At 39.5% G+C, this 25064-nt stretch overlaps 2 protein-coding genes and 1 long non-coding RNA gene across 4 annotated transcripts in view; 1 reads left to right on the top strand and 2 right to left on the bottom strand.

Moving 5' to 3' along the window:
• LOC144636226 (polycystin-1-like protein 2) overlaps positions 1-25064 on the bottom strand; it is a 144606-nt gene that overhangs the window by 61610 nt on the left and 57932 nt on the right. The window lies entirely within an intron of this gene.
• Positions 1-25064, top strand: part of LOC144636325 (uncharacterized) — a 36082-nt gene that overhangs the window by 2533 nt on the left and 8485 nt on the right. The window contains exons 3-6 of the mRNA XM_078495508.1: positions 12072-12194; positions 13620-13742; positions 14062-14184; positions 15691-15813. Coding sequence (XP_078351634.1) covers positions 12072-12194; positions 13620-13742; positions 14062-14184; positions 15691-15813 — 492 coding nt within the window. The remainder of the gene's footprint in view (positions 1-12071; positions 12195-13619; positions 13743-14061; positions 14185-15690; positions 15814-25064) is intronic.
• On the bottom strand, positions 17435-22850 carry LOC144636590 (uncharacterized). 2 transcript variants are annotated; one of them, XR_013567552.1, is made up of 3 exons: positions 22505-22850; positions 19837-19886; positions 17435-17921 (listed from the first exon to the last, which is right to left on the bottom strand). It is a non-coding gene; the product is annotated as an uncharacterized LOC144636590 (long non-coding RNA). The 2 variants fall into 2 exon arrangements; XR_013567551.1 differs by lacking the exon at positions 19837-19886.

Raw genomic sequence — 25064 nt, 5'->3', positions numbered from 1 at the left:
TAGAAACCTCTTTCCACGCTGAGTAAGTACCGCTCAATTGTACCCTCTGAAAGCGTGATGATAAATAACTGCGCAAAAGCTCCAATGATGTATCATCCATTCCACAGAACTTTAATTTATCCAGAATCAAGTCGTGGGGCAGGCAATCAAACGCCTTACTGAGATCGATTGCCGCTGCTCCAATTACCTCGCGTTTATCTAATTGTTCCTTCCACCGCTCTGTGAGGGTTAGCAACGCCGCAGGACAACCATGGAACTTGCGATAAGCAAACATGAAGTCATGGAAAATTGATTCAAAACGCTCAGTTATTTGTGTATGCAAGATCCGTTCAGGATCTTGCATACAGTTAGGCTCTCCGCGCTTCCAAGTGTCTGGGACCTCGATCTTTAAATGATGGAATTGACAAGATCACTTAGAGGCTCTGATATGGAAGGGGCTGATGCTTTGACTGCCCGAGGTGGAATCTTGTCATGCCCTGTGGCTTTGTTTGTTTGTTTGTTTGTTTGTTTGTTTTTTTTGTTTTTTTTTTATTAATTGCAACACACACACACACAAAAAAAGAAAACGCTTATTTACAAATTGATTGCTTACATTACCTCTACTCACGGTACAGTTACATACATTACTTTACAGAAAAAAGAAAGACTACTTACTAATCGATTACTTGCACTACTTACGGAACAGTTACTTACATTACTTACAGGAAAAAAAGACTACTTACAAATTGATTACTTACATTACTTACGGGACAGTTACTTACATTACTAAAATGAAATTATAATTTATTGAGGCTGAGCAGGAGAAGAAACTAACACTACTTACATTAAGTCTATAGGATCGAAAAAAAAAAAAGAAAAGAAAAGGGGAAAACGGTACTACTTTACAAAATAAAAGAGGAGTTTAATAGTTAAAGATTAGGTGTCAATGTGTCAGATTTTCCACTTTGTATTTAAGATTGAGTTTGTTGCTAAAATCAGTCAGACAAAGTAAACTGTTATTTAGCTCTCTTGCATATATATAGTATTTCATGAAGAGGAGGGTGTAATTGACTTTTCTCTCTAGCACCGGGTTGTTTGGGTATTTACAGGATGAAAAAAGCATTTCCTTCGTATCCGGTTGGAAACTAGAGCCATTTTGAACATTAAACCAATCAATGACATTACGAGAGAAGGTTTGAGTAAATGTGCAATTAATGAAAGTATGATCTATAGAATCTGGTTCACTGCAATATGTACAATCACTGTCAGCGTGGATTCCATATCTGAAGAGTTCTTTCTTCGTGACGACAATCCTATGGATGAATTTGAACTGAAATTCTTTTAACTTATTTTCCTTGCATAGCTTTGGGTTTTCGCTAAAAATTTCTTTCCAGTCTTCTGTATCCATTGATAGATCGGTGCTCCATCTTTTAGGGCCAGTAGGGGGTGATTGATGTTTCTTGGCAAGAAGTAGGTGGTAATAGTCTCTTGCTTTAAACTTTTCCAGATTAATTTGGGTGTTTTGATTTAGCAGAAACGATGTAGAATTTTCGCTGTAGTTAAGCATCGTGTTTTGTCCTAAAGTTCGCGCTTTATCTTTCAAAGAGCCAGGAATTGCGCTCAAGATTTGGTAAAACTGGAGAAAATTCGTTTTGCAATGATATTTTATCTGAAAATCGTCGAAGGTTAGGTATTGACCTTCCTCATTCAAGAGCTCTTTGATCGTATGGATGCCTTTATTAAACCATTCCCTAATAAATATAGGCTTTGCATCCACTAAAATATCCTTATTGTTGAAAAGGATAATGTCGTTTCCTTGATCACGGTTGTACAAAGTTTTAATTTCGTCAAAGGCAATAAGTATGTCTCTGTAAAATTCTGGAAAATGCCCAAGGTATTTGGTATCGTAGTTACATCGGAGTAGGAAGTTGAGGTCACCATGTTTTTTAAAGAAGTGGTCCGGAACTATTTTCCAGTTGCCTTTGTTTCCAAAAAGAAGTCTTTGAATCCATGCTAATCGTAATGATCTTATTGCAAGTTCTATATCAACCATTCGTAACCCCCCATTACTATAGTCCTGATAAAGACTCGTCCGCTTTATTTTGTCCTTTTTATTTTTCCAAAGGAAACGAAACATTTTATCTTTCACCGTTGAAACTATCTCCTTGGGAACGTTTGTGTTCGAAATTGAATATATTAGGTTAGATAGCCCCAAAGATTTGATTATTAGCACTTTTCCATATAGCGTTAACCCTCTCGAATTCCACATATCTAGATTCGTTTGTAATTTTTGCACTTTCAGGTTGAAGTTCCTAGGAATTTTGTTGGACTATTTACCCATTTCATCCCTAACGGTTTGGTTTTATTTTTTGACCATTTTCCTAGCCAGATGGCTTTTGTTTTCTCTACGTTGAGCATTAATCCGGAGAATTTACCAAAGACATTCACTGTGTCTAGAGCTTGTTCGACCGATGTCAGATCACCACAGAATAAGTTCGTGTCATCTGCAAACTGACTTAGTTTGACCTCAGAGCCAAATAGACGAATTCCCTTGACGGTCGGGTTTTGTCTTATTTTATTTGATAAAACTTCTGCAGTTACGATAAACAAAAAAGGCGAGAGTGGACATCCTTGCCTTACTCCTCTAGAAGGCTTAAACCAATCCGTAGCGAAGCCGTTGTTCAAGGCTGCACTTTCAATATCTGTGTAGAAGATTTTGATCCATTTTCTTACGCTATCCCCAAAGTTGAATTTTTGGAGAGTGCTCTGAATACATGACCATTCCAGTGAGTCGAAGGCTTTTTTGAAATCAACTGATATGAGTATACCTGGGATGTTATTTACTCTTGTTTGTTCCATTATATCGAATATCAGCCTTACATTTTCCCCGATATACCTTCCTTTTACGAAGCCGGTTTGGTCCGGATGCACAAGTTTTGGCAACATTGGCTCGATTCTCATTGCTATGGCTTTTGATGCAATTTTGTAGTCTACGTTGAGTAGAGTAATGGGTCGCCAATTTTGTAGGAGCAGTAATTCTGCATCTTCTTTAGGTAAAAGAGTAATTATACCCCGACGCTGGGATATTGATAACCTCCCAAACTCGTATGCTCTGTTTAGGCTAGCTAAAAGATCTAATCCTATCAAATCAAAAAAGTGTTTATAGAATTCAACGGTTAAGCCGTCTACTCCTGGTGATTTACCGTTTTGAAACGCTTCCAGTGATTTTTTGCATTCTTCATATGTCAAGGGGCCGTCTAGTTCATCCCTTTCCTTGTCCTCAAGTTTAGGGATCTCCAAATTAAGTTTTCTGTAAATGTTTCGAAGTTATCCTGTGTCTCAGTTGTTTTGGAACTATACAGGTCATTATAATACATTTTAAGTGCACATGTTACTTACGGTCAAACATTTGGCGGTAAGAGTCCTTAAATGGATTTCGCTCATTCTCTTACCATGGGTAGGCCTTAATATGAAATAAATCACATTGTACTTTGTTTGGCTAAATATCGATTTGTTTTTGAGAAAATCGATAATCCTAAAATCCAGCAAAATTGACGCTTTCGGAGCTCAAAATTTATGCCGAGTTTGTTAGCTTCGCGTCGAAAAATAAAGCACTCTGGGAGAAAAATACCTATTAAATATCGAAGAATAACATCAAATTAGTACGTCGAAAGCAATTTCTGCCCTTGAAGTCCTTTTATTTACAAAATATAATTAAATTTGTTCGACACACTTTTGATTTAATTCAAAATAGGTCAAACTTATCGCTTTATTTAAGTATGAGCGAAGCGAAATAAATGGCCGAAAATTTGATATTAGACAGATAAATGATTGTTCTTTTCGATACTAACAGGATTTCCTTGGGAAATGATTTAGTGCGATGCTTTTAGATCTCAAAGTTGCTTAAAATTCGTTAATTTAACCGACCGTGACATTGTTGGTCTTATCAACTTTATGTAAACATTCCACGCAAAGGTTAATTTTCCCCATGTGAACTTCATCTGAGTAAAATAAAAACATAGACTTGCTTACCGTGGTGTTCGCTGATACATTGTAAATCCTGTTTTCCTCATTTACGACAAAACCTAAGCCCTCGGCGAAGCTGGTTATCTAATTTTCTTGACGCTTGTAACTGATTTCCACGTCTTGAGGTGACACTTCTTTTCCATGCATTCTTGAAAATAGTCCAGTCTTAACTGATCAGTGTAAACAGGAATACGAAGTACTTTGCTTTAAATCAACTTAAAGCTTAGCAGCAGTGGTAGATAAATCGATACGGCCGGCGAATTTTCGTTTCGAAAACCGCCATTTGAGATTTGTCGGCCTTTTGTCCTGCGGTATGCAGATAATTAATTCACACTTGAGTAACTTCCGGCACATGAAATCGACAACCACCGTGACCAGAAAGCACCCTGCTTTTGGTATATTGGTTGAGGCACTATTTTTATTATTTTAATATAAACTCTGAATGAAAAACTTTTGGGCTGAACTTGTAATTAAGTTTCACTTCAGTTAGCCACGTTCGAGAGAGTTGTTAAATGGTTGCATGAATGCGCTTTTCACTTCCGGGTCGAAAGTTCTTCTGTTGCGTTGTTTCGCTTTGTTTCATATTTTTTATCCAGTCCTTACCCTTGTTCAAATTCTTGATTAGGCTTAGGCAAAACAGTTGTAGAGTCAACTCTCGCTTAATGAAGACCTCAATAAGACGGACACCTGGTGTTGGTCCTGTCCTTGCCGTTTTTTCAGTCATTTTTATACTGTAACTAATTCACCGGCTTTGAGACGGTAACATAGAAATATCTAACAGAAATCTTGTGCGACTGTGTAGGGCATATAACTAGTGTATGTAAACGATAATTTGAGATGTAAATGTAAAATGGGCCAGATGATAGATAACTGTTTCCATACGTTTCGGGGTTACTGCCCCTTCTTCAGTGGAAAATTTGAAACGACGTTAAAATCCCTATAAGACGGACTTCTTTTAGACGAACTGAGTTGGAGCCGGTCCCGAAAGGTACCCGTTTCAGAGAGAGTTGGCTGTACACAAAACCTTAGATGGCGTCGTTGGATCCGTCTCCCGTGAATGTTAAAAATATATATTCTGTGTAGTCTAGCCTGTAAACAGGCTCTCCTACTTTCTCCTGTGGAGGATTGGGCGAAATGAAAGCGGAAAGGAAAGGTGGGGAAGGGGTGGGGAAAAAGGGACCATATATCATGTATATGCAGTTGTAATACCAGTCACGGTAAACAATTTATAATAAAACGCCGAACATTTATGACTGTTTACACCAAGGTGTATATTGGTGTAAAAATAAAGGAAAGGGTGTTTTTCACTTCATTCGATTAAAGCTAGGTGAAGAAAAGTACACGTAATCAGAAGTTTGTTATGGACTTCTGACGTGATGCCATTTTTTGTATTTATTTCTGCAAAATACAACAAGGCATTTATACCAAAGTAGCATTATTTTAAAAAAAATGAGCATAATTACAGTTAAACATTATTTCGGACAAAAAACAAGCATTGCTAGAAGCATAAAATTCCCTTTTTACCAGCATAATTGGAAGGGCCTCTGGTATTCAGTTAGAAAGAACTTGCATTTAAAAGATACCGCGTTCTAGAAACAAGTCACCCCGTTTTGGCTGCCGATATTTTGAAACTTTTGTGTGTTCAAAATACCATACCTCGTTCTAGATATCGTCTATTATTAAAAATCCCGTTCTAGATCGGGAACCCAAAATTACGACCCATTGGACGGCGTTTTTGGGGAATACCCCAGCTTCCACAACTCCCTCCTAATGAAGTTCGCCTAGGGAATTGAGAATTAAGGTGATTATAAAGTTATTACTTTATAGCACTTGTTGTTTGGAAACTTGAGTCGTATTATAATTACAACCGTCGTATTTGCGAAGGAACAGACTGCGGATCGGGACCGTCTTTCCCCTAATAGCTTCTAAATTAACTCAAAAACACACCGGAAAACAGGTTTAAAAACATAATATTTATATAATGATATGATATTTTTAATACATTTGGGTCCCCTGACGGCGAGGCGTTCGTCCCTCCCCGCAAGCTCTGGCGGGGGGCACCTTCCCTTGTTTACGCCGGACCCCAACAGAATATATATGGTCATATATATATTTTTAACATTCACGGAAGACGGATCCAACGATAACAAAACTTAGGTACAGACTCGTCAAAAAGTTGGTCCGTTCCCGTCATAATTTGGTCCGCACCTAATCATTTTTGTAGAGAAACAGTTAAATCAAAACGGGGCCATAGGCGCCTATGGCCCCGTTTTAATTTGACTGTTTCCCTACAAAAGTGATAAGGTGCGGACCAAATTTTGACGGGTACGGACCAATTTTCTGACGAGTCCGTACCTAAATTTTTCTGTCGTGTAAACGCGCCTCTAATCAAGAACTTGGGCAAAGGTAAGAACAAAAAAATATAAAATAAAGCGAAGCAACGCAACAGAAGTACTTTAGATCCGGGAGTAAAAAGCGCTGTCATGCAACCATTTAGCAACGATTTTCGGACCGGCTAGGCCTTCTGTTTACACGGGACCATTCTGGAACCGGTCCAGAACGGATCCAAAACTGGGCCTGCTATTTTGCAGGTCCAGTTATGGATCCGTTCCAGACCGGTTCCAGAACGGTCCCGTACGCGCGAGTAAACACCTGCATCGGTTCCAAACGGTTCCATGTAAACAGGTCCGGTTCGGTTCGGAACGGTTCCGGACCGGTCCCGTGTAAACGTAGCCTTAATTACATGTTCAGCCCAAAAGTTTTTCATTTAGAGCTTATATTAATATAGCAATAATATGGTGCCTCAACCAATACTCTACCAAAACGCAGGGTACTATCTGGTCACGGCGGTTGTCGATTTCATGTGCCGGAAGTTACGCAAGTGTGGAATACATTGTCTGCATACCGCAGGACAAAGGGCCGACAAATCTCAAATAGCGGTTTTCGATAAGAAGATTCGCCGGCCGAATCGATTTATCTACCACTGCTGCTGTCCGGAACGGATCCGGTCTGATTTTCGGACCGGATTGGCCTTCAGTATACCCGGGACCGTTCTGGAACCGGTCCGGGACGGATCCAAAACTGGACCTGCTATTTTGCAGGTCCAGTTATGGAACCGTAACGGTTATGGAACCGGAACCAAACGGTTCCGTGTAAACAGAAGCCGATCTGGTCCGGTCGAGTCCCGTGTAAACGTAGCCTAGCTGGTTACAGTATAAAAATGACTGAAAAAACGGCAAGGACAGGACCAACACCAGATGTCCGTCTTATAGAGGTGTTCAATAAGAGAGAGTTGACTCTACAACTGTTTTGCCTAAGCCTAATCAAGAATTTGAACAAGGGTAAGAACTGGATAAAAAATATGAAACAAAGCGAAACAACGCAACAGAAGAACTTTCGACCCGGAAGTGAAAAGCGCATTCATGCAACCATTTAACAACTCTCTCGAACGTGGCTAACTGAAGTGAAACTTAATTACAAGTTCAGCCCAAAAGTTTTTCATTCAGAGTTTATATTAAAATAATAAAAATAGTGCCTCAACCAATATACCAAAAGCAGGGTGCTTTCTGGTCACGGTGGTTGTCGATTTCATGTGCCGGAAGTTACTCAAGTGTGAATTAATTATCTGCATACCGCAGGACAGAAGGCCGACAAATCTCAAATGGCGGTTTTCGAAACGAAAATTCGCCGGCCGTATCGATTTATCTACCACTGCTGCTAAGCTTTAAGTTGATTTAAAGCAAAGTACTTCGTATTCCTGTTTACACTGATCAGTTAAGACTGGACTATTTTCAAGAATGCATGGAAAAGAAGTGTCACCTCAAGACGTGGAAATCAGTTACAAGCGTCAAGAAAATTAGATAACCAGCTTCGCCGAGGGCTTAGGTTTTGTCGTAAATAAGGAAAACAGGATTTACAATGTATCAGCGAACACCACGGTAAGCAAGTCTATGTTTTTATTTTACTCAGATGAAGTTCACATGGGGAAAATTAACCTTTGCGTGGAATGTTTACATAAAGTTGATAAGATCAACAATGTCACGGTCGGTTAAATTAACGAATTTTAAGCAACTTTGAGATCTAAAAGCATCGCACTAAATCATTTCCCAAGGAAATCCTTTTAGTATCGAAAAGAACAATCATTTATCTGTCTAATGTCAAATTTTCGGCCATTTATTTCGCTTCACTCATACTTAAATAAAGCGATAAGTTTGACCTATTTTGAATTAAATCAAAAGTGTGTCGAACAAATTTAATTACATTTTGTAAATAAAAGGACTTCAAGGGCAGAAATTGCTTTCGACGTACTAATTTGATGTTATTCTTCGATATTTAATAGGTATTTTTCTCCCAGAGTGCTTTATTTTTCGACGCGAAGCTAACAAACTCGGCATAAATTTTGAGCTCCGAAAGCGTCAATTTTGCTGGATTTTAGAATTATCGATTTTCTCGAAAACAAATCGATATTTAGCCAAACAAAGTATACTGTGATTTATTTCATATTAAGGCCTACCCATGGTAAGAGAATGAGCGAAATCCATATAAAGGACTCTTGCCAAGAATTTTCATTTTTGTGTGAAATTTGTGCACATGTCCTTTTAATCATCGACAAGATTTGCTTTTCATCTGTGGTTGTTACCTCGTTTTCTAATTTAATTTCATTTATGGTTTTCCGATTGTAATTTCTTTTCTCTAAGTTAAAGAAGTATTTTGTAGCTTTCTCTCCTTCTTCGACCCATCGACATTTAGACCTGAAAATTGCAGCTTTGCCTTTATAGTCATAGTGTTGTTGGAGTTCCTTTTTGAGGTCATCATATTGTTTAAGGATAGAATCGATATTATCAAGATTTTGGCTATTGCAGATTTTTTTATCTAGATCATCTAGTTGTTCTTTGATCACTGTCTCGCGTTTCTTAATTGTTTGTGCCTTTCCTTTAGCAAAGGAAATGGTCGCGGTTCTTATTTCCATTTTCATCAGTTCCCAAAATAGCTGTTGATCGTTTACATAAGAGTACTTTCTGCGAAGCTCAGGATATAATTCTCGAATTTTGGATGTGTACTCCTCGTCGTTTAATAGAGTGTTATTGAATTTCCAAAAACCCGGTCCGCGAGGGTGCTCATCTGGCCACGATAATAACAAAAATATTGTATTGTGATCAGGCGCTATTGATGTTTGGATGTCCACTTTTTTAACAAATTGTGTTAAATGTTTAGCAACTAGAAAAAAGTCTATCCTTGATTTAACACCTAATGCCTTAGACACATAGGAGAATGTGTTGAGCTTCGGATGGCGTGTTCTTTGAATATCAACAAGATCAAGACTATCCATTGTAATTTTGACTAAATTCCTATACGCTGTGGGCCTCCAGGGGACACCACCTTTTTTGTCTTTCTTTTCCAAGGTACAATTCCAATCACCCCCTACTATTAGGGTTGCAATTTCGGCTTTGTCAATTAAGAGGCAATTCAGTTCCTGAATAAAGCCTAGTTGTTGTGTGTGGTCGTTTGGCGCGTATATATTGCAAAATGATAATTTCAAGCCATTGTATGTAATGTTAATTAGGATTATTCTGCCCGAGGTGTCACTGGATGTGCATGCCACCTTTTCCTTTACCGCTCGATTGATCAAAATACAAACACCTTTACTGTGACAGGTGCCATGAGAAAAGTAAATTTGACCTCCCCATTCATTTCTCCAAATTGCTTCGTCGCTTGGTTTGGAAAAAGTTTCCTGAAGAAAATAGAAATCGGCTTTCTGATCGTTTAAGTACATAAAAATGCTCCTTCTTTTAGAAGTATCTCTTAGACCCCTAACATTTAACGAAATTACCGAACATTTGTGTGATTTATGCATTTAAGTGTAGTTCTCTGGTGAAATATTATGTTTACGTTCTCCTACAGTAATAATAACAATAAGCGACAAAAAAGCTAATCAAAAAAACAAAATTAACGAACACAAAATTTTTAAAACAAACCTATTTTAAGAGTTCCTTCTCTCAGCAAATCCAGTCCGTTATCCCTTCATTTGTTCAATAGTCTGTTGATTTCATAGATCTTCTAAGTCCTCCTCACCGTAAATTCTAATCGGCGCTCCGTCTTGCGATGTCTTCACAAAAAGTTTTCCATCGATTGTCCACGCGCTAATGATCATATTGTCCTTTTTCTTCTTATTTGCTTTCCAAAACAATTCTCTTCTGAAGTCCGTCAAATTCTCGTTTATATATATACGTTGTTCTTGAAGAGAAGCGTTGGCGTAGCTTGGGAAAATGTCAGACACTTTTAAGCCCTTTTAGCTTGGTTCTCGCTTTATAAAGTCGGGACTTCACTTTGTGGCTTAAGAATCGTACAATTATGGGTCTGCTGTTTTTTCTTCGCAGCTTGTGAGATATTTCAATATCTTCTGGGTTGATGGTGATGTTGACAGCTTCTCCTATGCGGATCACGACTTCTTCGGTGGATGTGTAAGCGCTTTCTGGGACTCCGACAATTTCCAGGAAATTTTTGTGCGAGTATTGTTCCAACTCGTCGTAGATTTCGTCAAGCCTGTCCGTCTCTTCTGTCTGTTTATAAAGCTTGTGTCTTGTTTGTTCAAGCTCGTTCTGCAAGATGCCGTTTGCTTTTTGTCGAGCACTGCTTTAACTTCATGACGATTTGTCAAACGGAAACCGAAAAAGTCCACGCAGTCGACTGGAATGTTCGAGGCATGCGACTGTGCACTAATGGTAGTGTGCCCCTGCATATCCAGATCATTTGCCACGTTAATAAAATAGTCATTTAGCGTCTCTGCCACCTGCTCAGATCTAAACATAAACATGTATCAAATTAGTGTCGCATAGGGTCTTCGTACAGTGCGACCTTTTAGACTGTGCTTTATATATCTTGGGGTATTGTATGAAATAAATTTAGCCAAGACTAAAACCGGAGATCCCCGGTTATTTACTTTGCCCTTTTTGTAAAACCGAATTTACTGAACGTTAACAGAAAAAAAAATATGGCACTTGAGCCCGCGATCGAATGTTAACCATTTCTTGGTCAGCGGTAAACCTCGAGAAAAAATTGACCTTAATGACTTCTATATGTGAGCCCGCGATATGGTCGTGTGGTACTGGTCAGCGGATACCTTGTTTTGACAGCTGTCAATTGACCATCACATCGATGTTTACTATCAAAGATGTAAGCTGACGTTAACCATTTCTACTTCTGGAGTATGGCCACCATGTTGGGGCGACGTCGTCGCTAGGGCGCACGCGCCCGCGAACCATGCCGCTAGCCATTATGACCATGAAAATCCAAAAGCATGGGTCTGTTAATTTTCTATGGGTATGGGGCTCTGTAGCGCCGCGTTGCCTATCTACCAAACTATTGAGTGGAATAATTGTTTTATTTAAAATGCCCAAAGAGTTGCAACATTTGAGCTTCCCGGCTGTTTTCGTTGACGCATATCGGATATCGGCTACCATGTTTGTGATCAATGGTATATGAGCTCATATACTATTGCCTGTTAACCAATCAAAACTCAGGAATTGCAATATACCCTTGCTAGTTTTTAATAATTAACAATTAGTATAAATTCAAACACTGGATAGCGTTTTTGGCGCGCGCTGATTGGCTACTCAATCTCTGAATATCCTTTGCTATTCACCTCCAAGCAACTCGCCCCAAAACTGTAACTCGTTAATGTAATAAACTAGTCAAAAGTCATCCTTTCGGGTTATATTATCTCACTGTTTGAGTATATACTAAAACAACTATTCACCTCAGTGTCGGTGGCTAGTGGTGGATATTTAGCTCGACGCTTCGCGGCTCGGTAAATATCAGCCACTAGCCACCTCCACTTCGGTGAATAGTTGTTTATTATTCCATGAGCGCGCGTTGCATATGAGATGGCAGTTAACTATCTCACATCCAACAATCGCGAATGGAATAATTGTGTTATTAAAAACACCCAAAGAATTGCTGTCGCGCGTAACATACTTCATTTTTTTAACAGCGAGCATGTACATTAGTCGAATGGGTAACAATGTAGCCAACAAGGCGCATTTTGATTTACTGTTATTTGTCTGCAGACGAAGACGAATGTCAAGATCAAACACACAATTGTGATAAAAACGCTCAATGTAGCAACACTTTTGAATCATTCAACTGTACTTGTCTCCAAGGATATTTAGGAGATGGCATAAACTGTTCAGGTATGCATGATAATATAGTTTAATCTACACATTCTTGTGACAATGGTTGTCGTGTACTTGCCTTTCTTACTCGCCATTTGTAGTACCCACGTTATAAATGGATTGGGTTTTTTTAATAGCTGCACGTTTAGAAGATTTTTGATGCTCGTATGAGCAAAGAGAGCACCTTTGAGGGTGAGTCATCTTCAGCTATGTCCTAAACAATTGATGCACTTCTCTCGTGCTAGTGCCCCTTCCACCTTTGCAAGGTATATCAATGTTAAATTATCTTGGGTGGCTCACAATACTAACACCTATACAAATATGCACTAGGAAAGTCATAGTGGATCCCAAATTAACCCGGTCGACTAGCTGCAATGCATTGAAAACACGAGTACCAGCACTATTTTTGACCAAAAGCGAGTCATTTGACGTAATTTACTCTTCTAACACCATCGGCAGAACTTTGAAAAAAAAATTGCAAACTAACGTTAATCGTCCAATTTAGCACGATGGAAGAGTATGAAGTGTCAGCCGTCCTAACGCCCTATTTTTCTTGTGTGTGGGTTTGGGGGGGGGGGGGGGAGGGGGGGGATTAGGGCGAGGAGACAGCTGCCTACCATTGAGCCCCGGTGTCTGACATTTGCAGAATGCAGAATGCAGAACGCAGAATGCAGAATGCAGACTAACAGAATATATTGTGTTACCTTTACTATTATTGAAAGCTAACCGTAAACAGGCTAACCGGAGTGTGTAGTAGGCTAACCGGAGTGAACTTTTCACTCAGGTTAGCCTACTACACACTCCGGTTAGCCTACTATTCCCTCCGGTTAGCCTAAATAGCACTTCGGTTAGCCTGTTTAAGGTTAGCTTTCAATAATGGTAAAGGTAACACAATATATTCTGTTAGTCTGCATTCTGCATTCTGCATTCTGCATTCTGCGTTCTGCAGTCTGCAGTCTGCATTCTGCATTCTGCATTCTGCATTCTGCATTCTGCATTCTGCAAATGTCAGACACCGCATTGAGCCCTGCTTCAGACTACTGGAAAGGTGAAAATTCTGGATTTGCTGGCAAATGCACAGCTGTGCTCTTGGTATAATTGCAGGGTGCCCGAACGCTCTTACGTAGGGAATCTTGGGTGCCCAGCTCTTAAAATCTTTTATGATAGCAAAGTTATCTAAGTCGCCCAAAGGCAAAAGTCACCTCTGGAACCCGGGCCCTCCTAGAGCACAGCCCTGAAATGAAAGCGAAACCCGTACCAGTAAAACTTTGAACTATGCTCTAAGTGTCTAAGTGTTTGTTGCGAATGCGTGTGTGACATTTGAAATTCGTTTTCCGGCTGCGTATTTAAGTTGCGCATAAACAATGCCCAGCTTGATCCTTAACACTTCCATTTGCGTTCTCGTTAAAATATTTTACCAATTACCATTTAATTTCTCCGCAGATGTGGACGAATGTCAAGATCAGACCCATAATTGTGACGTGAACGCTCAGTGTAACAACACTGATGGTTTATTCTATTGTACATGTATTCAAGGATATTCAGGAGATGGTGTAAACTGCTTGGGTATGACAAGTCAGCAGTTGATAATATTTTACCATCTAAACAAACATAATGTTATTAATGGCGGTCACTGCAGCATAATGTTACATTTGCAACCATGCAGGATCCTGCTATCCGAGCTTTCACAAAAGAGATGGGTTGATTGATATTGTTTAGTTAATCGTTCCTCTGTAATACTGATGCGGTGGTCGGCCCCTAACTTTGCACTTAAACTTTTAATTGTAAAGAATAATACTATAAAAAAAAACACTTAGTGAATGACATTAACAGTCGATTTCGTTATAATGCTCAACAAATAATTGTTTTGTTTTTTTCTCCAAAGATGTTGACGAATGTCAAGATCAGACGCACAACTGTGACGTGAACGCTCAATGTAACAACACGTTTGGCTCTTTTAACTGTGTTTGTCTTCAAGGATATTCAGGAGATGGCGTGAATTGTTCAGGTTTGATGAATCATACAGCAATATACTATTCTCCTCACATTAAAAGGGCAATTGTGGTCGTGTATTTACAGTCATAAGGCGAGTTTCTGCTAACACATCATAGGAAAGCAGTAAAACAGACACTAACTCGTCCCTACTTTTCTCTTATAAGTAAAACAGGTGCGGAGAAAGATGAAAAAGGGGTGGAAAAGGGAGAGAGATTCTTCTATATTCCCCTCTTCCAACAATCGTTCGCGTCTTACAATTTCTCATAAGAGACGACTGACGATAGGTCTAGGACAGATATAGGTACCATGTTGCAACCGGGCGCCTGCTATTTCGGCATCCACTTCTTATGTGGTGCGATGAGATTATGTAGACTGCTGTGGCGGGTTTCATCATTCAGTGTTCTAGAAAATTTAAAGCCATGTTGCGCGCGTATTGTTGGTAAACGCATATACAAGTTAACTGTATAATATTGTAGTGAAACCGGCTTTGAATTCACTGGTTGGTTAATTAACAGTCAAATGCCACTCTGTAGGTGGTTCTGAATGAAGAATTTGAGGCACAGGAAGCAGAGGAGCGAAATTCGACCTTTGTAAATGTCAAAATGTCCGATCTATTTCGCAGCTCATGTCATACGTTATCGATACGCTATCTGTTCTTTTTGTTTTCGTGACGGTTAAACCAGCAGGAATCCCGTTGCGCTTGGCGTAACCGCAGGCTCAATGACCGTGGGCGCCACAAGATCGTTAAGTAGTAAGAAAAGGGCAACAAACGGACGACGGAAACCCGTTGCGATACGCACCAGAATTTGACTCCTCTGCTCCCTGTGTCCATATATCTGATTTTTCGTGGTTCGTGAACATTTTCTTCACATCGGTGTATCCGTGTGAACCAAGTGATATTGAGGTGCCCAAGTACCCAAATATTTTATGACTCCAAGAAGCAAAAAAAAGATAATGTGTACATGAGGCTACGCTTTATTTCTTTCTAATCCCTCGTATAAGCCATATTGGTTCGTGCGGCGCTAGGGAATATGGTTTGACCCATTTGTTGCCAGGGTAAAGTTGAGCGCTCTCTGGAACCTGGGTCTGGAATTGGATATGTGTCTTTTATCATTCGTCTCTTGGACGCAGCGTTTTAGGTCTAAAATGTGGCAAAGAAAATTATCAATTTTAGTCTTAAATAGCGGGGTAAGAGTTTCAGAAAGCATGTCGCACACCCCCTCACGAATTCCACCCCCACCGTACCCTGGTTGAGAGGGGTTTAAATTTAGGTTTTTTTACATGTATTCAACGGATTGTCAATGAAACGCATTTTGCAGCTAGAAAAAACTACTCTTATGCACGACTCCAGTCGAATCTTAGCAACCTGATATCAGGATATCTGTTATGTACGGATGACGAATAACAGTGATCCTCGGTCTACAAATGGCATCGTGCGAATTTGTTGAATATTGATCTATGTAAACATAGCCAACATAACCAACGAGGAACGTTGTGATTTTTTGATATTTCTCTCCAGACATAGACGAATGTCGGGATCAGACGCACAAATGTGACGTGAATACTCATTGTAACAACACGTTTGGTTCATTCTACTGCACTTGTTTTCAAGGATACTCAGGAGATGGCGTGAACTGTTTAGGTACGAATAATCATGCAACAGTATACTATGTTGCAACCAGGTGCTCGTTATTTTAGTATCCACTCATTATATGCCTCAGTGAGATTGCGTGGATTGCTGCAGTGTTGTGTGTAAATATTCGTCATAATTTCAGTCCTCAAATGCTGCTGAACCATCTGTCAAATGTGTATCCACATATTTTTCCATACATCTGATTTTTTTTAAAAAAATCGTTGTTTACGAATTTTTTCTGCACCTCAATTCATCTTTTGCACCAAGTACGCTAAAGACGTTGTTTGATGACTACAATACGCCTAAAGACCAAACAAAACAAAACATAAAATAAGCGGGCAAAGAAGAAGATAAGAGACTAGAAGACGAAAAAAGACTGGCATTTTGGCTGCTCTTATTAACGATTGAAATTTGAAACGATCTAACCCGTTTTTGCATTTATATATTAGGGAAAATAAAATTCACACAAAAGTCCTGCTTCCAGTGGATTCGTTTTTAGTTTGCTCCATAAATGGAAACTATATTCAATTTGTATCATTACTTTTCAAACTCATTAATAATTCATCAAATTAAAACAAAGGAACTCCCTTCTCGGTGTTTTGATATCCCAATGAAACACTGTCTCTCGTGTTTGATATGTTACATGAACACTGCCATTGCTACTGCACATTTCATTGTTTGCGAGGTTTGACGGCTTCCAATTCGAATAATAACATAATTTAGGGAAGCTTTCTATGTCTAATATTCAAGGTATTGCTGTGATGGTCTCTTGTCGATTATGGTATCAAAAATGGGTAACATGCGTCCAGGCACCCCCACCTCCTCCCCCACTACGCAAAAAGCCAAGTATTCGGGCCCGAATTCGTCGGAATACGGATAGGCAAACGCCGCGTATGCAGTAATGTTCCGACGTATTCGACTACGCCTGACTCGAAATACACCTGGAATATCCTATTAGAATCCGGACTGTTTTTCCGAATTCAAATTGAATACTCCTGAATGACTCAAAGTGTTCGAGAGGTATACGACCAACATTTCGTTTGAAAAATGTTTCTTTTGGTTTCCCGCGAACATTCCGTGATACTTTGTGACTCGAACATTTTTGGATACTCCTAGCTGTTCTAGGGTATGAGACTAGAACACGTGACACACGGCGCTACTTCTGACGTGAACGTCTTTGAATACTAAAGAACATGTCAAGTATGCTCTAATTTTCGGGAATCGTATACTACGATATGTCTAGTTAGTTTTCTTACAATTTTGACAGCAAGATAGCCAGCTGTCGTGTTGTCAAGAACGGACGTACAGCCGTAACACTACTCAATGCTAGTCAGAAACGTCGCATGTTCTGAAATACACGACTGGAACACGAGACTCACGCGAAGTATGAAAAGTGTTCATAATTGAATACTGACGCATACGTGGGGTGGCAAGGGTATTACAGCTCGAGTACCCGTGAACACTTCGAGTGTTCTGTGATTTACGACCCAGAACGCGGTTATTTGTCAATTCCACGGGTTCCTAATATCCGCCCAAAAGAAAAACCAAACTACTGTAAGCAAAACAATATGCATTTCAACAAATACATGTATACTTTATTATTTAATAAAATCTTTACATTGTCACTGTTTGTTGAATACTTCGTTTGTGCTTGTAATGTATCAAGTGCTCGAGAGATATAAACACGATCGTATACCTTTTGTATCATATGTCATGTATACAGTAACACAGGTGAAAGCCTAAAAAGCACTATGGTGTAGAAAACAAAATGTTCGCTTGCAAGAAGTTCTTTATGAACCACATGTCGATCCTTCTGTTAAATATTATTTGACATCTACATGTTTCTATAAAGTATATAGGACTATACCATTGACCGGGTTATTGATGCAACAAACAAAAATTCGATCCAGTTTTTGAACATAATTTGCCATTTTATGTCTAGGCAAAATGTTATGAAGAAAGTGATCATGCAGCAGTTACTAGTACTGCAGTACAATGTGGTTATTGGTTACAGAAACTTCAAAACACGGGTGTACAATGTTCAAAATGTTCTTCCTATTAATGGAGATCTCTGACAGTGTTGGTTTTTCTTGAAAACTTTCATCAGCATGCAGCACCTAGTATTACATAAGAAAGAAAAACAAGTTAAAAAAATGAAATAAAACAGCACTGAAATAAGTGCTAGAACTTTGTAATTTATAACGGGGCAGTATGTTTCAACATTACCCCAAATGGTGTGGAGAGTATGGACAATAATATATTTTCTCTGTATACAATGTACACGACATTGTAGTCAGCAAGACCTTCAACAGGAACTGGGACCCACAAGAGCTCTGGTGGGTATTCTTGGCTAACATGGTAGGTACAGTACAGGTTAAGTCTGCATTTGAGCCAAGTGGCCCATCGGACCGGAGCTTATCCCACTTTCAGGAGCATGAAGCAACTAGGAGTATTTCTACTCCCTCTCCCCCCCCCCCCCGATGGGATGCTAGTCCATCGCAGGGGTACCCAACCTCGTTCCCAGGGCCTCTCTCTCCTGCCCCCTAGAGCGAGAGGAGAGACCCTGGGACCCTCTCCTCTCGCACTAGGGGGCAGGAGAGAGAGACCCTGGGAACGAGGTTGAGGGGTACCCCCTGACATTAAATATGCTGGTACCCACTTACTCACTTGGGTGAAGAGAGGCACTATGAGAGTAAGGTGTCTTGCCCAAGAACACATCTCAATGACCCCAGCAAGGGCTTAAACCCGGACTACTCGATCCGGAGTCCAGCACACTTACCATTAGGCCACCATGCCTTTCATCCCAACTAACATGACTGACAAACAAAACTTCATGCAGCTCCCTAAAAAGGTATTAGGAGAGGTGTTTTATTCAGCTCGTTTACTTTATTTCTATTCTGGGTAGTTTTTTGCCTATAATATTTAGTTGATTTATTTTATGCTGTAATTATTTCTATTGATTTTGGTAAAATAAAATGGTTGTTGTTAACGCAGGCCGATACCATAAAATTCCGCTCATAAGCCCTTGGCTTATACAACTTCGTAGGAGGTTTTGGATAGGCTTATAAACGGGAGGGCCTAAATCTATGGGGATTCCTAAGGCAAATACATGTATGTTTTTAAAAATACATTTTGAAATGAACTTAACAGCAGTGTTGATCAAAATACATTTTAAATCAAGTTCAAATTCATGAAAATTTCATTAAATTCATAAGTCAAATTCATTTTAATATTTGGAAGAATATTAAGAGAGGGAGACATACATGTACAGTATCTGGAGGAAAATATTTAGATGCATTTTTTTGTCTACTGGTAAATGGGCCTATAACTGGGGGCTTATGAGCAGAATTTTATAATATTGATCTCCAACAGGTGCTGCAAAAGAAAAGCCACCTATTTCAAATATTATTGCAAAGCCTGGGTCAGTCAATGAGAATCACAACATGTATTAGGGCCTGATTACATGAGCCGGGCTGGCCCGGCTAGCCAGGCTGGCTCGGTTTGCCGAGATGACTTTCAGCCCGGTATTACATGAGCCCGGTTTGCCGAGATGACTTTCAGCCCGGTTTCAGCACGAATGATCAGAGCACGAATGATCTTGATCACCTTTTTCCGGCAATTTGGTGGTTAAATGTTTTGCACTTATGCAGCTTGATGGGTTACTTTACCTCTAAATCCTATTTAGAAGGAGTAGCATTGATTTTTTCGTCGGATATTGTGCTCGGAAGAGAAATTTAATGCTGGCCCGCTTAGCCGGGCTGGCCCGGTGAACGCGACTACATGGAAAATTTTCAGCCCGGCTAGCCGAGATCCTGGCATCGCGATACCGGGATCTCGGCTAACCGGGCTGGCCCGGTTGTCATGTAATCGCGAAGTTGATTTTTGTTGCGTTTAACAGACGTGCCGAGATCTCGGCAAACCAGGCCAGCCCGCGGGCTCATGTAATCAGGCCCTTACTGTACTTGTACTATATGAATAACACAGCTGGTATGAGAGAGAATTACTTTCATGGCTTGCATAAAATTCACTTACATGTACATTCAAATTTTGTTCTAGTTGAACTCCACTCAGCTTAGTAAAATCTGCAGATTTAAATGGCAAAAAAATATATGTTTTTACATGTACACAGTATTATAAATGGATTGTACTGTAATGATTTTCAGACAAGTCACTTGGTTGAGTTTTTTCCTACAGTAACATGTACTAGACAAGTACAGATCATTGTTAAAATCATTTGAACTCCATGGTTCAATAAAATTTTCAAAAATACAGTACTGTATGGTGCTACATGTAGTTGAAACGAATACAAAGTTTTTTAGTGATACTCCTTTTGCTTACAGGTGTATGACCCCCTCAAATATACCTGTACATGTTAGCCCCCCGTTTATACATGAAAGCCCAGAGCTTATAACAGGGCTGTACTTCTAAGCCCTGTTCTCCCAGAGTCGATTCCAATTTGCAGTTAATTTCATTAAAATTATTGAAATTCTTACTAGCCATTTTGGCTAGTGAAAGCCCAAAGCCTACACTGCGCACTAGCCAAAACTACAATTCTACTAGCCTGTGGCTAGTTGGCTACTGCTAGTCTCAAGCCCTGCCTTCTTCTCTTATTGACCCTATGGCGGCTTACAGTACTTTGGGAAACAAAACAAAATGGTAATTTGCAAAAAGGTACTTTTCAGAATGGTACCTTTGCAAGAGTTAAGTACTTAATTACGACACACACCTCAAAAATGCAGAAGATGGATACAATGAAAGCTGTTGTGACTTTGGTATTACGAGTTCACATTAAGGAGGCAGCGTGGCCGAGTGGTTAGAGCGTCGGACTTGTAATCCGGTGGTCGCGGGTTCAAGCCCCGTTCTGACCACTAGCTGGTGTTGTTCTCGGTAGTCCCGAGTTCAACTCCTCGACTGCGTTTGTAAATACCCAACTGGTCTGCCTCCTGCCAGTTGGGATTTTTAACCATCTTATGTTCATTTGCAATATTTGTTTCACATTGGCCCTGAAAAACCCCATTGCGGGAGTGGTCAATTAAGTATATTATTATTATTATTAAATATAAACACTTCACGCCTGGCAGTTATTTTTCCTTTATTTTTCTGGCACTGGCGTGTCAGCTTTGCTTTGTTTCACTATGCAATGCTTAAAATATATTAGGGTTTGAGTTCCGTTGAAAAAAAACTGGGATAAACTTACCACGATCCGCTTCTTATGAGGCTGGAAAGACAACAATAACTGGCAGAAGTCGAATGCGTGCAGCCTTTGTTGACCTGGGTTTGTGTGACAGAATAACAAGATGCCTGACGGGAAAGTACATGTAACAGCTGTCATTTCTAATTTTAGCATGAAGATATCCTTTTGCAGATCTCATACAGTATCTACAGAACTTGTAGCTGCATAGAATAGAACAGTTGGTGCTAGAAAATCAGAAAAACTAGAAATACTGTATTTACTCGAATAACTTGACAACAATACTAAGAATTGTTAGAATGTTGGATAGAAAAACTAATGGGCGAGTGGTAAATCAATCACTTTGAACTGCAAAACATCACTTTTAATTTTGTTTTAGAGTTGCTTTGTAGTGCTGCGGCCCTTGTTCGGGGGGAAGGGCTTATTAACTTTTTTGTTCCAAATGCGGCGCTTATTCGAGGGCAGCACTTATTCGAGTAAATACAGTAACTGTTAATTTCCCATCAGGCATCACATTTTTCTGTCACGCAATCCTGTCAACAAAAGCAGGATGCATTTGACTTCTGCCAGTTATCGTTGCCTTTCCAGCCCCATAATAACTGGATCTCAGTATGTTTATCCCAGGGTTATCCGCACTGAACTTGAACCCAAATATATTTAAGCATTGCACAGTGAAACAAAGCAAAGCCAGCATGCCAGTGGCTGAAAACTAAAGAGAAAATAATTGCTATGAGTGAAGTGTTTTAACACTGTCTTATGAGTTCACATAAAATATCTACATGTAATGTGAACTCATAATACCGTAGTTTTAACAGCTTTCATGGTCTCTGTCTTCTGTGTTTTTGGGGTCTGTTTCACAAAGTACCATTTCATTTTGTTTCGTTTCGCAAAGTACCGTACATTTGTAAGTCACCTTTGGCCTGGCCCCGGTTGTTTGAAAGCTGGATAACGCTATCCACCGGATAAATCACTATCCCGTGGATAGCGTAGTATGTTTTGCTAACACTTACCGCTGGATAGTGATTTATCCAGGGGCCAGAAAGTTAACTTGCCAAAAGGAACTTCTAATATTGCCAAAAATCTCAAGTGATTGAGTCGCCTTAATGTCAGCCTTGTGGTAAGAGTGTGTTGTACATGTATTTTGCAGTCAATGTGAAATGCAGACTGAAAGTGTTCCTTGTAGATCCTACATCTACAAATACATGTAGATATTTCTTATCACAAGTTGTTATAACACCACAGACCTTTTGGGACACATGCATATGCATAAATACAGGCCTTTCAAAGTACTTGCATCACCTACAGCTGTACACTATAAGAACTAATTTTTCATTTCTATGTAATTTGCTGACTTCAAATATAGAACGAATTATACATGTAGCTTTTCATTTCCAACTACATAAAGGCCCTTTTGTTTGGTTTTTTAACCAGCAAATCTAGACAGATGACATGAAGCTTTGTAGATGTAAGCTTACATGTAAGCTTAAACTAGGAAAGACTTCAGCTTACCTGTACATGTAGAAAGTTTCCTTTAGAATCCTTTAGAGTTGACATATGTTCCATAAACGAAAACGTCCAATACCTTGGCGACTTAGAACGAAAATCGATCCTTGTAGCACGAAGCAGTTGACAAAATTATATTCGTTCCAGCAAAGCGCTGGCAACCTTGAATCATGGACGCATGGAATCGCTCAATCCAGTGTCAATCTTGTTCCCTTCATCGATGTTTCATCAAATTCCACTTCTATCCGTTTTCCTAAAGCATATTTAAGACTTTTGTGGCCTCAAAAACTAACACAACGAACTTAAACACCGCAACTGCAACGAATCTTCTTCACACCTTTCGAAAAATGGCGGTAAGTCGGCGAATCAAAGGATTTCAGCAGGCCGGGCTACATATTTGATATTCTCAAAAGCAACACCGCTGACATCCATAGTCTGCGAGCCTTCTTCTGGATAAGCACCCGATTCACTCGACCCCTATGGCTGTTAGCCGCTGAAAATGCACCGTCGTACGCGGCTAACAGCCGTCCATCGTATACTATAGTACAATACCCATAACCCATTGCACAACGGAACAAACCAATATGGCCGGCTGACCACGAGTGAAAAGAGACTTTTTAAACGTGACAAATTAGTGGCTATTTTGCTTTTAGAAAGCAGATCCCTACCTAATTTTAGAAATTGAAGACATTTTAGCTTCCAAGACAACGTTTATCAGGCTGTATTGTGTCACTTGATGCCTCATCGTTTACAACGTACCGTACGGACGGGTGAATTTGTACCGGCTTGCCACAAGTGAAAAGTGAATTTTTAAACTTGACAAATCTGTGGCTATTTCAATTTGAGACAGAAGACCCCTTCCTAATTTTAAAAATAAAAGATATTTTAGCCTTTAAGTAAACGTTTTTAAGGCTCTATTGTGTCACTTGATGCCCCACCGTATACTACGGACGGGTGAATTTGTACCGGCTGGCCACGAGTGAAAAGTGAATTTTCAAACTTGAAAAATCTGTGGTTATTTCAATTTAAGATATAATATCCCTACCTAATTCTAAGAATAAAAGACATTTTAACCTTTAAGCAAACGTTTTTAAGGCTCTATTGTGTCACTTGATGCCCCATCCTATACTACGGACGGGGGAATTTGTACCGGCTGGCCATGAGTGAAAAGTGAATTTTCAAACTTGAAAAATCTGTGGCTATTTCAATTTGAGACAGAAGACCCCTTCCTAATTTTAAAAATAAAATATATTTTAGCATCTAAGACAACGTTTTTAAGGCAGTACTGTGTCCCTCGATGTCCCATCGTATACTACGGACGGGTGACTTTGTACCGGCCAGCCATGAATACAAAATGAATTTTCAAACTTGAAAAATCTGTGGCTTTTTCAATTTGAGACAGAAGATCCCTTCCTATTTCTAAAATTAAAAGACGTTTTTGCCTCTAAGACAACGTTTTCAAGGCTGAGCTGTGTCACTTGAAGACCCATCGTATACTACGGACGGGTGAATTTGTACCGGCTGGGCACGAGTGAAAAGTGAATTTTTAAACTTGAAAAATCTGTGGCTATTTCAGTTTTTGACACAAGATCCCTACCTACTTCTAAGAATAAAAGACATTTTACCTTTTAAATGAGCGTTTTTGAGGCTGTACTGTGTCACTTGATGCCCCATCGTATACTACGGACGGGTGAATTTGTACCGGCTGGCCACGAGTGCAAAGTGAATTTTCAAACTTGACAAATCTGTGGCTATTTCGCTTTCAGACACAAGATCGCTACCTAATTCTAAGAATAAAAGACATTTTAGCATCTAAGACAACGTTTTTAAGGCAGTACTGTGTCACTTGACGTCCCATCGTATACTACGGACGGGTGACTTTGTACTGGCTGGCCATGAGTACAAAATGAATTTTCAAACTTCAAAAATCTGTGGCTATTTTAATTTGAGACTGAAGATCCCTTCTTATGAATACTCTCTTGAAATATCTTTTTTTTGTTTTTTGTGGAATAGTCCGCCGTTCGCATGTTCTCAAAGGGTAACACCCAATATTTCTCAATTGAAAACATGGGTTATACCCGTCAGGTATGATCATCTTGTCTTGAGAAGCCAATGAACTCACCTTACGGAAATCACCTTACGGAAGACCCTCGTGGAAAATTTTCTACAAAAAGCAAAATATCTCGGACGATTTTGGAATTGTTAGGTATTTTTGTGTTTAGCATTAAAATATCGAAACGCAGCCGTATTTCAGATGTACAGAGCTAGATAATCTAGAGGGTATTTACCGAAGAGGTTAGTATGGTTGGTACTGTCATACTGACACTAGTTTGACAAAGACTCAAGTCGAGGTCGAGATAAGAATTTTTATACAGTGTAGCTTCATGTGCATGTACCTTTTGCATTATAGATACAGTTTAGCATTATTTTTCTATTTTTTTTATTTTGAATATTGGAAATTAGGCAGTCGGTACTTTTTGCCTGAATTTGCAGTATATAAAAAGAGACTGAAACAATATAAGTTAATTTTAAACAGTTAAATTATGCTGAGCCGGTAATAATTAGT

This window comes from Oculina patagonica, chromosome 13 (genome assembly GCF_052425735.1).
Source record: "Oculina patagonica isolate OP01 chromosome 13, crgOcupat, whole genome shotgun sequence".
Taxonomy (NCBI): Eukaryota; Metazoa; Cnidaria; class Anthozoa; order Scleractinia; family Oculinidae; genus Oculina; species Oculina patagonica.
This window is presented reverse-complemented; position numbering and strand designations above follow the sequence as displayed.